General features: G+C 47.7%; 1 protein-coding gene across 3 annotated transcripts in view; it reads left to right on the plus strand.

Moving 5' to 3' along the window:
• Positions 1 to 14476, plus strand: part of MAP2K3 (mitogen-activated protein kinase kinase 3) — a 59651-nt gene that overhangs the window by 25513 nt on the left and 19662 nt on the right. The window contains exons 1-4 of one of the 3 annotated variants that reach the window (XM_038420072.2): positions 2490 to 2825; positions 10430 to 10462; positions 11606 to 11675; positions 13393 to 13441. In XM_038420072.2, coding sequence (XP_038276000.1) covers positions 2810 to 2825; positions 10430 to 10462; positions 11606 to 11675; positions 13393 to 13441 — 168 coding nt within the window. In that variant the 5' untranslated portion in view covers positions 2490 to 2809. Of the gene's footprint in view, positions 1 to 2489; positions 2826 to 3178; positions 3255 to 10429; positions 10463 to 11605; positions 11676 to 13392; positions 13442 to 14476 lie in introns of those variants that run through there. The other 2 variants (XM_038420068.2, XM_038420071.2) reach the window with 2 other exon arrangements.

Genomic DNA, 14476 nt, shown 5'->3' on the forward strand with positions numbered 1-14476 from the left:
ATATTTGTCTCACTAACTAAAACATTGACTGAGACTCTTCTCAAGTTCCCCACATCCACCAAGGTTGAAATTTTCACAGCTTCAGGAATGAGACTAGAGGGTAGATTCGGCGTTTCTGTTCATTGTCTCATAGCACAAAAACAAGGCGACGTTCAATGAAATTGAAAGTGTTAAATTCAAAACTGATCAAAGGAAATGCTTTTTCACACCAAGTGTAAATAGACGGTGGAACTCATTGCCACAGAAAGTTGTTGAGGCCAAGAACTTAATAAGATTAAAAGATGAATGGGGTATTTATATGGATAACAAGAACATCCAGAGTTATAATAGCTTATTGCTAAAAATTGGAGAAGGGATACTAAACCCCATGCTTCAGAAGCTTATGTCAGTCTCCATGTTAAAGATCAGGATGAGACCAAGTATGAGTGGCAGATTATCCCACATCTTCCTCTTAAATCATCCAGTGCTGAACAATGTCAAAGATGAGATTGGATTAGATGGATCTCTGGTCTCATCCAGTTTGGCAGTTCCTGTTTTAAGAAACTTTGAAAATCTCAGCCTGAAACTACAGCCTGGGGTGTTAATCGGCCCCCCCCCCCCCCCCCCAAGAAACATCCTCGATGATCCTTCTGGGCCCTGTTATAAACACTACTTAAAATTAGAGCAGCCTTGTTAAGTATGTACAATTATCTCCATCTCTGACCTTTCTTCCTTTCAGTGTACATGGTCCAGTATAGCCTACACAATTAGTGAATATTTCATGAGTAAATCAGGCAGGCACGTATTTCTATTATTAGCTTAAGGTAAAGAAGGAACTTGGTGCAATATCTTTCCTTGGTTGACTTGTGATGGAAACAAGTAAAAGCATATGCCTATCAAAGCTTGAAGCTAAAGAGTAAGTACAAAGCTGACTTTGGTTGGCCTGATCTGAGGGATGGGAGAGAAGAAACATGCTTTGGCCCCCATTTTTTTACATACACTTGTGCAAAAATATTGAGATTTCCCCTGCAGCCTCCAACTCTTTATTTACAAGTACAGTCCGTACAGTGATTTTTATTTCTGAGATGCCACCACGGCTGTCATCCTGGCATTGTAATGGAACAATGTTTGCACTATTTGTTGTGGTAATAGTTGTCAGAAGCGCACAGCAATTTGGATGTCACCTGCTCTATAAATAAATACAAGCATCTTTCTTCCCCTTGCACTCGGCACACCCCCCTCCCCCCCCGTGGACCAAAAGCAATGGTCCTGATGTCTGCTTTCTTCAACGTAACTACTGAATGACTTGGTGCATCTTCATCTTATTAACTTTAAATAAGCCCTTTGTTTTCCCCCGCCCCAGAGTTATTGTCATGGCAGTCAGTTGCAGTTCTTCCCTATAGCAGCTGACACTTGCCTGCTCCAAGGAGCTTCTATTGTATTGCTGACGCATGTTGCAGTGCGGGCCGGACTCCAAGCTGGCATGCAAAGCTCTGATAGGTGAGGTGAATCACTAGGGGGGGGCAAGGCATTTTCCATGAATAGAAATTTCATAGTTGGACAACGGTGTGTATGTTAAAAGACACAACCCTGAATGCTACATTTTTAGTTTAAAAAAAAAAAAAAAGTTTGGTGCATTGTCAGGTTCTGTTGCAGTATGTCTTTAATTCAATGAAGCCCCTTTAAGAAGACCGAAGTGGAGACATAAGCAATCGCACAGCTTTATGTTTATAGGCCTTGTCCTTGTCGTGCATTTTCTTTCTTCTTTTGATTAGTTCTCACTGTTTGCATCTTGCTTTATTTAGAGTGCAGGCTCATTGGGGCTGGGGACCAGTCCTCCTTTCAAGTGAAGCACACACCATTTCAGTAATGGGCCGTGCTGTGTGGCTTCAGAGCCCTGCAGCTTTGTGGAAAGCAGGATAGAATTCTGTTCCGCTGTTCTCACATAAAGAAAAGGAGTACTTGTGGCACCTTAGAGACTAACAAATTTATTAGAGCATAAGCTTTCGTGAGCTACAGCTCACTTCATCGGATGCATTCGATGAAGTGAGCTGTAGCTCACGAAAGCTTATGCTCTAATAAATTTGTTAGTCTCTAAGGTGCCACAAGTACTCCTTTTCTTTTTGCGAACACAGACTAACACGGCTGCTACTCTGAAACCTGTTCTCACATTGTGTCCCATGGTTGTGTGCGGGGGACATAAAAAACGAATTAGCCTCTCTGCACAGCTGTCATGTTTAACTGTTTCATTATTGTTCTTGATCTAAAATCGTTTACATTTGGTTGGAAGGGGTGTGTCTGTAAAAGCTGCCTTTTAAAATCCAGATTGGGTTTAACAACCCACTTTGTCCAGTAATGTGTCCTGATGGGATGCATTTTAAAAATCCTGTACTTCAATGGCCTCCATAATTGGCCCTGGTCCAGTTTCCTGTTTGATGTCTGCTCTTTCATTGCTGCAGCTTTTACAACTGTTGAGCTTTCAAAGTGTAATCTGAGCTGAAACTGGCCAACTTCAGCAGCTGCCTGTGAAGGAACACTGCACTCTGCCATCTCTCTATCTTTTCCTCTTTTTCTCCAGCACACTCAGGCTAGAAAACTTAGAATGATCTTCTAATTGCTTCTAGTTTGTGCACAGGGCGTGGAGGGGAGGAAAGAGAGGTCATCGAAAAGGGCTGTTGAGTACTTTGGACCATGCATGCTTTTTTAAAATAAGCAGTGTTGTTTGCAGCAAGCTCTGTGCACTGGATCCTGCAGACATCTCCCCCTTCTTCCCTCCCACCCCCCAGCTGCTTCAAGGCGTGCCGTTTCTGTTCTTCATTTCTGGGAAACCATGGACAAGAAACAAGGTATATGTTGCAATTTCCAAAACACGTGGCGGGAAGCTCTAAAGAGCATTTCAGATGGTAAAAGGGGTTGTGGAACTTTCTGTCAGTTCATTCTGTGCAGTTTTGCTTTGTAACCTTGCTCGGAGGGGTCTGGATGCGGCCAGTTAGCCAGTTTTAAATATACTGGAAACTTGCAGGCGTAGGGTTGAAATGCCAGCTGTAGGTGTACAGGCCGGCATGAGTATGGAAAAATCTGCAGGGTTTGCAGCTAAGCATGTGGTGGTGGTGTTGTGGGTTTTTTTTTTTAAAGCATTTGCCAAACACAACAGGCTTGCTGTTTTTGTTTGTTTGTTTGTTTGTTTTTGCACAAAAAGTCCTGTTGCACTAGAATGGAGTGCCCAACAGGGAACCTGCTGCAGTTCAGAGCTGTGATTCAGCAGAGGTTAACAGGTGACTGTTTTTTGTTGGTCTGTGGGCGGCTCTGACTATAAGGGGCTTTTTATGAACTGCCTTTTTCCTCCTCCTGGTTGACTTGTTGCGCTTTTTCAACTTCTGCAAAAATTCTACAAAGACGACTTCTCAGAAAAATTGCCTAGTGGGGCGGGGTAACTGCGCTTAGCATCATCATTTCCCCCCCCCCCCCTTGCTTTGATTGCTCTTTCCAGGATGCAGAGTGGTGCAAATATTGCCATGGCTCTCTGCTGGGAGCCAACAACCCTCTTTGTTTCAGCTGGCTATGCCTTTATCTAAGGATTTGTTAGTCTCTAAGGTGCCACAAGTCCTCCTTTTCTTTTTGCAAATACAGACTAACAGGGCTGCTACTCTGAAATTTATCTAAGGAGATTGTCACCTGATCTCTTATCTTGCCCTTAAAAGCTGACTATTATCTGACTGGTTTCAGAGTAACAGTCGTGTTAGTCTGTATCCGCAAAAAGAAAAGGAGGACTTGTGGCACCTTAGAGACTAACAAATTTATTATTGTTCTGTGGCTTGGATGAAACACTGGGTTTCTCATCCTTCATTTGCCTTTCTTCATCCCCAAATCAGTGATTGGACTGTCCTGTCCAGGGGCAAACAGAACATGCTGGATACAAAATAAACCCTCTAGAGAGGTGTTGCTTTCATAGAATCATAGAATATCAGGGTTGGAAGGGACCTCAGGAGATCATCTAGTTCAACCCCCTGCTCAAAGCAGGCACAATCCCCAATTTTTGCCCCAGATTCCTAAATGGCCCCCTCAAGGATTGAACTCCCAACCCTGGGTTTAGCAGGCCAATGCTCAAACCACTGAGCTATGCTAACTTCCTTTCCCCCACCCTCAAGCCAACTTTCTTGTTAATGCTCCAGTTCTCGTCCCAGTTCCCCCTGTATGGTAGATTCTGTAGCGCTGCTCTTTCCTCTGCACAGTGCCTTACCTGGGGCTGGCACATGGGAGTACAGAGGCCATGAGGCAACAGAGGTTGCATTTCAAAGGTCAGCTCAGTCAAATAGCTTTATTTACAGTTCTTAAGATTTGTCCTGCTAGTTTCCACCCACGTGAGCCAGTAGGGAGAGGTACCACACACATGCATACACCGAGGTGGAATTAAACAGCTCCAGGAATACAATTGGCTGGTTTTAAACTTTATCAAGGTTGTGGCAGGAGAAATTTTCGGTGGCTTCCTCTAGGGAGGGAAATAGTTCCTCTCTCTGCATGAAGGATGCAGAGATGTGCCTGTGGTGACATGCTGGGGACTGGAATCCTGCCTGCGCAAGGAATTCCTGCCAACTTTTCCCCAACGCTGGTGCAACCAATGGCGGCTCTACTCAGAGGACACGGCAGTCAGTGTGCCTGTTCCGTGGCTGTGTTGACCATTTCCTCTGCTGTTAGCATCACATTAGGAGAGCTGCACCAGTGCAAGAGAATACCTTACTATTGTTCCCAGTGTAAACGTACCTTAAGGCAGCTGAGTATTTGCTGTTGGACTGGGAGAGAGTGAAAGGGGATGGATCACATAATGATGACCTGTTTTGTTCATTCTCTCTGGGGCATCTGGCATCGGCCACTGTCGGAAGACAGGATACTGGGCTAGATGGACCTTTGGTCTGACCCAGTATGGCCGCGCTCATGTTCTCATGGACATGTGTTGTTTCTGTGGCTCTGCGGGGTTGCCTGAGTTAGATAAGGCTCACAAGCCTTTTGAGCTCTGCATCCCTGAAATCATGTCATTCTGATTACCATCTCTTTGCCTCATTTGAATTCTGACATGATCCTTGCAGCATATGTGCCCAGTCTTTGGCTGGCATAAATCAGTGGAGCTATGCTGAAGACTGTGGGGCTACTTGGGTTTACACCAGCTGAGGATCTGGCCCCATGTTTCTCAAGCTTCTCGTGCTAGAGGTCAATGCACTGGGGAGCTGGGATGAGTCCAGGGTTCTCAGGAAGCATTTGTTTCTAGCTCTAGTGGAAACCTTGTTGGAATTCAGGTGTGTGGGAGAGATGGTAATCGAGATGACATGTAGTTAAGAGCTCATATGTAGCCACCTGCTGGGGCTGGAAATGGATGCTTTGCCAGGAGTTGGCCAGGTTGGAAGGTCTTGAGTTGCAGGGTTTTGTAATTCTCATCCCACTCTCTTTAAAAAGTCCTCTTTTCCCCCACCCCTTCCTTTCCCCTGAAATGGGGTGTCCGTCTGCTTGTCAGGAGGCAATCACAGAGCACCCACCTTCCTACCTACCAGGAGCAATCACAGTGCATCTGCCAGTGCCTGGCACTGACCTAATCAATTCTTGTGCTTATGAAGAATGACTCAGCTCTGCTGTGACAGGTACCCCTGATGTCACTAGCGCCTGCTGTAGTGGTAGTGTTGGTCTCCACTTGGAGCTGTGCTGGCTGATCTTGGCGCAGTGTTGGGCTTAAGAATGCCTATGCCTCTGGAGCAAGAGACTATTGCCAGAATACAGAGAGCCCTTAGAGGGTTACTGTTTTCCTCTTCCTGGGGAGAGCCCTAATGATCAAGCTAGAACACAGGGATCAGCTGCAGGTCACCGGCTCCCATGCGAGCGGTGTGTGCATCGTAGCAGCTGTGCACATGGTTATCAAGGTGACTGCAGGTGAGCGCTGAGGGTACTTTGGATCGAGGTTAACGGCACTGCCAGAGCAAGGGAGTTGGGTGTGGAGCCTGATAGTTTCTCCTCCATGCCTTGGTTTAGTCACAGTTTTTAGATCTGAGCCAGGAAGTGCCTTCAGGGTGTGCTTAGATGAGGGGGAGAGTCTCACTCCCTCAGTTGCTTACTGGAGTAGGTCATTCGTGTGCATGCCCTGATCAACACTGAGGTAGTGCAGCTATACTGCTGGTCTGCACCAGATAGCTACGTTTGGGGAAGGGACAGGGGAGTGTGTAAAAGAAACAACAAAGCCCCCGTGCTCACCAGTAGAGACAGGTTCTGTGCTTGGCTTCTAGAAAAGTGAGGGGCAGGGATGCTTACATTTGGGGTTTTCACCAGGAGCTCTGAAACCATTCCTGAGAGCTGCCTTTTCAGTCTATATCTGGGTCCCCCCCCCCCATGGACCATATAGCAGGGTGCATCAGTCTTCAGTGTGTTTTGTCCTTGCAAAACCCCTGTGCTGTAATCTCCGCTGTACAGATAGGAAATTGAGGCACAGAGGGATATGTCTGCACTTACTATTACACATCCGCAGCTGGCCCATGCCAGCTGACTCGGGCTCATGGAGCTGTTTGAAGGGTAGAGATTCCAGCTCGGGCTGCAGCCTGAACTGTGGGACCCTCCCACCTCTCAGGGTCCTAGAACCCCGGACTCCAGCCCATGCCTGAATCTCTACTCTGCAGTTAAATAACCCCTTAGCCTGAGCCTCTTAGCCCCAGTCAGCTCGCACAGGCCAGCTGCGGGTGTCTAACTGCAGCGTAGATGTACCCAGAGAGACTAAGTGACTTAACACGGGAAGGCTGTGGCAGAGCAGGGTATCGATCCCAGGTCTGAGTCCCAGGCTAACCCGCTAAGTTCTTCTACACCATCCTCCCTCTCTGCCGTTGCAAGCGGACTGTTTTCTGCAGATGCGCAATCTATTAAGTAACATGGTGCAGAGATGTTTGACTTGGCCCCAGCTACCTCTGGACTGACCCCTAAGTTCAGGGCCAAGAGGGGAGTCTGCAGCGAGTCAAACCGTACCTGGAGCCTGCTTAGGCACCAGCTGGATGCATCACTTATCACTGTGCTGCAAGCCTCAATGAAGCCTGTAGCATAGAAGCAGCATTGTATACCCTGCTGGTAGTTACTATGGTAACTTCAGGGCAATAGTGGCTAAATGGGCAGCAGAAGGATTAAGCAAAATAGCTTCCTTTAAACCAGATCCAGCTCATTTCAGTTTCCAGCACAGACGGAGGCTTTTTAACAACCACCTTCAGCTCTGGCTCCCAATGGAGGCCTTAAACCAGCCTCCCTTTTTGTGCCCACAAACGAGTACAGGTGCAGTTTTATGGGCATAATGATTTTCAGGTGCACACACAGGCATGTGGGCATCTCATGGGGGTCGGGGGGGAGGCATGCAGGCAGATGTTGACTCGTTTTCATCTGCAGGCACAAAAAAAGGGAAGCTGGTGTTTTTATAAAGCCACCCCAGAGCATGGGACTCATGCTGGATCTAAAAAGTGGCAGGTCCCATGTACAAATGCAACAGGACCCTCCTAGAATGACACGCCCACTCCCACAGAACCGCCTCTCTGAGTGGCAGCTGAATGGGGAGCTGGAGCTGGGCCGTGTACACTGCATAGCAGGGTGGCAATTTGAGACCTGGAATTTCACTCCATCTGAATTAGCCCTAAGAGGCTTTCACGGCCTTTATCGGTGCACTGGAATGGGTGAATGCACACAGCAGGAAGTATGGGAGCAAAGGGCTTTCCTTTTGGACAAGGCTGCATTCTGTGGCTGGGGCCGGGGGGGTTGGGCAGAAGGCAGAGGTCTCTTAAAAGGCCCTGACGGAGCAAAGCACTGAAATCCCTTTGTTTTGATGGAACTGAAGTATGTGCTTAAGGGTGGGATTTTCCAGACTTGTTGACTTTTGGCCCACTGAAAGGGAATTCACCCCCTGCAAGTGAATGGGATTTGTGCTCCCAGGTCACTTAGGGTGGGATTTTTCCAAATGGGTTTAAGTGCTAAGTAGCAAGTTAAACGTGTGCTAAAGAGTTTTGCTGATTCAGGGCCAAAATGAAGTGCAGGAGAAGCCAGTGAGTCTTGGTGCATGCTCTGTGCTGCTGTAGCTGCAGGTGAATTGGGCAGAGCAGAGAGGTGATCTGAGCTGGTGTCAGCGGGCTCTAATCTGTGGCTCTGAGGTGAGCGCTCGGTACCTGGAAACACGTGGCTTCTGGGGGTGGGGAATTTCAGAGCTGGTGAATGGATTTGTTCTTTGTTTCATGTTTGCTCCTGTGGTGCTCAAGCAAGTATTCAGAGAAGTATCATCAGAGTGTAAATCTCCCAGGGTTATTTATAGCTTCTCTCACCCATCTGGGCTCCGGGAGGAAAAGCTACATGCTAGCAAACCTGAAACTGTGACTGCTGCAGTGTTGACAGCTCACTAAACAGAAGGCAGACTCTCCAGCAGAGCTTGCTCAGTTAGGAGCGGGCCACTTGCTGTTGAGGCTAGACAGCAAGTTTGCACCTCCCTCCCCCGGGAGTGTAGGACTCTCCTTGGCTAAGGTGGTGGGGATTTTGTTGTGACACAAGTTAGGATCCCTTTCCTTATCTCAAGGGTTGCAACTGCACAATGGGAATAAATATGGGAGCTGCCAGGTTGGTTTTGTTGGTGCATGATGGGGAAGGCGAGGCTAATAATAAGGGGCTACTGATTGAACCCACCTCCCTCTGTGGGACAGGACGGGCTGCTGGTGCAGTGTGCTTTGGTACTGGGCATGGGGAAAAGGAAGGGGGTTGCCTTGCGCAGCAGTGCCCTGGTTGGTCTAGAAGCAGAACTGACCGGCTCCAAAGAGGGTCTCCACTAGGTCTCTTTAGGGCCCGGACAGGGGTAGAGAACACCCCTGGGGGAGCCTTAACCTCTCCATTACACGGGGTAGAACCAATGGTCGTTAACCGAGCATGCCCTATGGGGCAACTCCTGGTGTAGCTGCTGCCAGCGAATCTTCCTAGGGTGAACCCTGGCAGCCAGAGGGCCATAGTGCAGTCGGCCATTGGGTGACCAAAGATGGATGGCTTGCCCAGTGCTCGAGCTCAGCACTGTTGTGTACGTTCGCCAGATCACAGGGATTGCCTGTGACATAAGGAGGCTGCTGCTCCATTGAACTCTGGAGCAGGGGAGATGAAAGGCAGTGGGTGGTGGAGGAAGAGCCTCTGATATCCAGTGGCTGCTCTGATCTGGTGGTCTGCATAAAGTTTCCCTCCTGGCATTTGGTCCGACCCATCCTACAGCATGGTATGAAAGCAGGTGCCGTTATTAAGCTCTTTGACTAGGATGCCAGGGGCTGGAATCCAGCACGGCCACCTCCTGCAGCAACCTAGCAGAAACCTTCAGATCTGCTTTTTCCATGCTGCCCCCCTTCCATGTTCTGAGCCATGAGAAGGCTGTGGCTTGCTGGAGGAGGGGAAGAGAAGTGTATTTCAGGAGTTCTTATTGTCAGGGGCATCTGGTGCCGGCTGGCGACATGCACAGCAACATTTTGTGTTGGGAACATTTTGTACGTCTCATCTGTCTGATCAGGACACAGAGGGCTGTGGCAATTGCTGCCTCTCTGGGTCTGTTAATGCTACTGCAGGAATTCTCCTCTCCTATACACACAGCAGCCTTCCTACTGATGTCCTGTTGTCTCCACTCTGAGATCTCAATCTACAGTAAGCTCTGCTCCCCCTCTGCTGCGTTCAGAGACATGGACACACTTTGACTAGGCCCCCATGAGGCAGGTGGGTAGGTACCATTCCCACTTCACAGGGAGGTTGTGACTTGCTCAAGGGCACTTAGCTGCTGCTAGTAGAACCGGAGAGGTCCTGCAATCAGATCACTAGAACACCCCTCTTCAGGTGTCTTCTAGGTCAATGCCCTAAAAGAGCAGTTGGCAGCAAACTGCAATCTTCTTTTTGGTATGTTCATGATGCTGAGGTAGGTTGGTGTCTGTAAAACATGGTTTTCAACCTCTGCACAGCTGCCTACTAGCTCCTCCCGGATGAAATCGGTGATATTCTTGTGCTGAGTGAATTTTGTAAGATCTGGTGACCTGGGCTTCTGTGATGTAACATTAATGGTGCGGCGACCTCATGTGGCCAAAAGATCTCCTATCAACCCAGCACAATTCATGCATAAAATAAGAGGAGAGCTCGGTTTAGTGAACGTGATCTTTTGCAGAGTCTTCGCTGTAGGCTGAAGCTTCCATGCCTAATGCATTCTGCCGAATTTGGCAGAACAATTTCATTGCAGGCTAGTCTCTCCAATTCTGCTGCAGCTCCATTTTGTGAGCATCTCCTACCTTTGTGGAAAATACAAACAGGGCTCCTTTCCTTTTCAGATGTGCGTTGGATGCTGGAATGAATTTTGTGTTGCCCAATAGCATAGAGGCTTGATTTGTACCAAGCTTGGTCTTACTCCATTAAAACAGATCTAATCTTTTTTTTTTTTTTTTTTTAGATTCCAGAGGATCTTTAGAGCCATCCAAGCCAGGTAGGTGCCCAGCAAAATGATTTATTTAAGCTGATCTGTGTAATTAAAAGTGTATCAGGGATAGTAAGAGTGGTGTGATCGCACGCAGTTCGGCTAAGATGCTTTGCCATGCACCTTTTTGTCCTGCTGTCTTTGGACAGTGGTGTTCTAGCCTGGGCTTCTGTGATGTGAACAAATGTCCATTAATGGCTGTGATGAGACCCACAGCCTGTTTTCACTTGTGACTGACACAAAATTTAAAGCCAAGGGCTTGATCCTCCCCTGCTCTGTTATCACTTACAGCTGGTAGCACTAGACCCACGTTGATGACAAGGTGCAAGGCAGAAGAGAATCAGGCCTCTGGTCTCCCCAGAAATGAAAGGCTGGTGCATCTGGTTCTTGCACCACTTTTCTGTTTTTAAAGCCCTTCCAAGCCCAGTTGTGCTGGAGTTGCCCTGTTCCTTAGGCTTGTACATAATGGGACAGTCATGAAGAGAGCATTCCCTGCCAACTTGCTTTTCAGCATCTCTTGCTGGCTACATTCTGCTGTGACATAGACTGTCCTCGAGAGGTAGGAAGAGGAAACCACCAGAGTAGTTTGGGAGAGGAGGAACAAAAGACTAGACTAAGGAGCAGCTTGGAGAAGCCCAAGGTAGATAAGTTTCCCTTAGGGGCCGAACAATCTGGGACAGAGAGGTTAAGACTGGGCTGTGATATCTGGCTTCGAACCATTTCTGAACCCTTGAGTTGCTTCCTGTTCTGCTTGGATCTAGCTATAGTGGAAAGCAACCAGCCAGCCCCAGGGTTCAAATGGCTGTGGAACTGGATGCTAACTTATCTCAGTTTTCAGAGTAGCAGCCATGTTAGTCTGTATTGGCAAAAAGGAAAAGGAGTACTTGTAGCACCTTAGAGACTAACAAATTGATTTGAGCATAAGCTTTTGTGAGCTACAGCTCACTTCATTGGATGCATTCAGTGAGCTGTAGCTCACGAAAGCTTATGCTCAAATAAATTTTAGTCTCTAAGGTGCCACAAGTCCTCCTTTTCTTTTTGGTAACTTATCTGTAGCCAGTCTTTTTGTGCAGGGTAGGAAGATGCTTTGGGGGTGGGGGAGGGGAAATGAGCTAACATGTCTAGCTGTCAGGTGTCTCTTCTCTCTTTCAGTGAAAGGCAAGAAGAAACGGGATCTGAAAATAACATGTGTCCCCATCAAGCAACCTGTCATGAACCCAACGTAAGTCGCTGCTGCTGAATGCTGACTTTCGATGCTGCTGCAAGTCTGCCTTGAGATTTCAGGCTAAAGATTTAAAGATTTGTCAACGCGAGAGGAATATTCCATTTCAGTTTTAGAAATCCAGCTTTCTTTTCTTTCTATTTTTTTAGTGTAAACTTAATTTTTAAATCTTTTTCTCTGTATTGTGGTAGTGTCTAGGCACCTGGCTCGTGGTGGCATTGACCAATCCACGCAGCAAGCCATTGATCTCACTGGGGTTCTGCAGGGTTGTGTGTGTTAGAATTAGAAGTGTCATGTGACCTGTGAGCCAGCTGTGGGTGTCAGAGCTGGGAAATCGTTATTTAACGGGCTGCTGGAATCTTGCTGCATCGGTGTTAATTTCAATCATTAACACTCTAATGCCTTGGTACATGGAGGGCACAGAATATCTTGTTTGTGTTTTGTTGCTACAATCCGGTGCCTGGTGTTTGGTACCCACTCATATCTCAGCTCACTGGAATGTGTCTCTCTCCTGTTACTGTGGAAGTCATTCCTTGTTGGGATGGAGAGCCATTTGCAGCAGTGATCAAAGTTTGGCAGCATGCAGACTGGTACAAGGCACTGCCTGTCCCTCTGTCCTGACCTGCAGCACTGCACCTGGTTTATTCCTAAGCTGCTCCTAGCAGAGGCCACTAGTTGGCGAACCATCAGGCTCATTCAGTTATGCTCCTTTCAACATTTGAATGCAAGTCTCTGAAGGGGAAAGCCTAATGTGTGAACGTACAGTTATCTGCCTGTGCTTTTCCTCCCTCCCGGAGGGCTCCTCGTAAAAGGGATGTGATACAATAGCTTAGGCCCCAAACCCAGGTTTTTCTGAACTTTATGAAGTGTAACAGAAATATTTCCATGACCTTAGAGAGCAGTGCAGAGCTTTTGCTTTGGAATGAAACCATTCCTTGAAGGCAGACATAGCAATGTTGTGCTAGCACACGAGAACCTAGAGGGTAAACTAACTGGCTGCTGTTATTCTCCAAGCTAAGTAGGGGTGAGAGCGAGGGGGGAAGTAACCACCCGTGAGCGATGGAAAGTAAACCTAGTTTTTAAAATCTATTTTAACAATAATCGAAGGTGATAGATAGTAACAGGTAAGGAACTGTCTTAAAAAAAAAAAAAAAATCAGCCAGATAGTGTTCATTGCAGCGCAATGCCACTAAAATGTTAGCCTACTTGCGTGTCAGAGGTGAGTGAAACAGGCCCTTAAGTAGACACAATGCTGCATCTAGGAAATAGCTTCTGTCTTCTATAGCTGGGTTTTTCATGCTACTTGGCAGTCATGTTGTGTTGACGGTGGATGTCATGATGTGACTGGCTGGGCTAGTCCACCATGAAATCATTGAATGTTGTAAATCGGTGTCTCTGGCTGATCTCCTGAAGTGAGCGAATCTCCACTGGCCTATTGGTTGGATGTATTTGACTCCTTTCGGGTTGACTATGGCCCGGATCCAACAAACGCTGGAGCACATTCATCGCTTGAATCATGCGAGTAGGCAGCAGAGGCTCTGTGTATGAGGAAGGCTACGTATGTACTCCAGTGCTGGCAGGATAGAGGCCCGTATTTGTAAATGGGACCGTAAGGAGTGGGGGGATGTGGGCAATGCAAGCGCTTCATGGGTTTGAGACCTGCTGTGAGAGAGTGCAGTCACTGATCTCCTTGCCAACTTCTCTTTTTTCCATGCAGGCCACCAAGGAACTTGGACTCCAGAACCTTCATTACGATTGGAGATAAAGTATGTTTCAATGGTTTTTCCTCCTTCTGGTCCTTGCTTGTACCTCACCACCCCCATATGTGTGTCAGATCCCTCTAGTCTGTCTATCTCACCAATTGTCAAATGTCTACAAAAGCGGTCTTAAATTTCAAAGAACATTGAGCTCATCCTGGTGGCAACCTGCACTCTTGCTGCCTCCAGTGGGGTTACTACAATGGATTGATATTTCAGTCTGCAAAACCTTCCCACATTCAGTGATGAGTATCGGCACCAGGATCTAAAAGATGAATGGCCAAGTGGTGGAGATGGGGTGAGGAATTGGTTAAATTTGAAACACTGTCACCAGTTCTGCTTAACAGTTAATCTATTAAGGCCAGAAGGGACCATTCTGATCTACCAGCCTGACCCCTGCATGGCACAGGCCAGAGAACTCCACCCAGTTAGTGGTAGGTGCTGGAGAGAGTGAGCAATGGGATGATGCAGCTCAGAGGCCTGCTGGGAGCAGAGTCCTTGGCTCCCTGGACGGGCCCTGCAGTTCAGAAAGGAACAAGACCAGCAGTGATTCTAGTGGAAGGTGGGTAAGGATCTGTGCACCAGGACTGCAAAACCTATGCTCTTCTGCCATGTTGGCTGGAATCCAGACTGGGCTGAGAAAACCCATTGTTCTTCAGAGACAGATAGCCTCTCTTCTTAAAGGTGCCGTCTTGACGAGGCCTCAAAGGTGGTGCTCTGCAAGGAATGCAGTAGGCTATCTTCTTCTGTGCATGGACATGAGGGAATCCCCTGGTCCCTTATTGTAAGAGTGGAGGCTTGCCCAAAATACCTCCCCCATCTCACTGTCCTGTGCATCCACTGTCAGCCTAGTGACACCCTCCACCTCAGAGGTGGGGGCCATCACCAGGGCTGTGTAGTGAATAGGTCTCTGGCACCTTCTGTGTCAGGGTCTTAAAATGCACCCTGTGATGTAGGGCAGCATTGTCTCTGTTTTCTACATGGAGACGCTGAGGGATCGAGAAGACAAGAGACTTGTTCAAGGTCACACAGAAGATCTGTGGC

Source organism: Dermochelys coriacea, chromosome 10 (assembly GCF_009764565.3).
Source record: "Dermochelys coriacea isolate rDerCor1 chromosome 10, rDerCor1.pri.v4, whole genome shotgun sequence".
Classification (NCBI taxonomy): Eukaryota; Metazoa; Chordata; order Testudines; family Dermochelyidae; genus Dermochelys; species Dermochelys coriacea.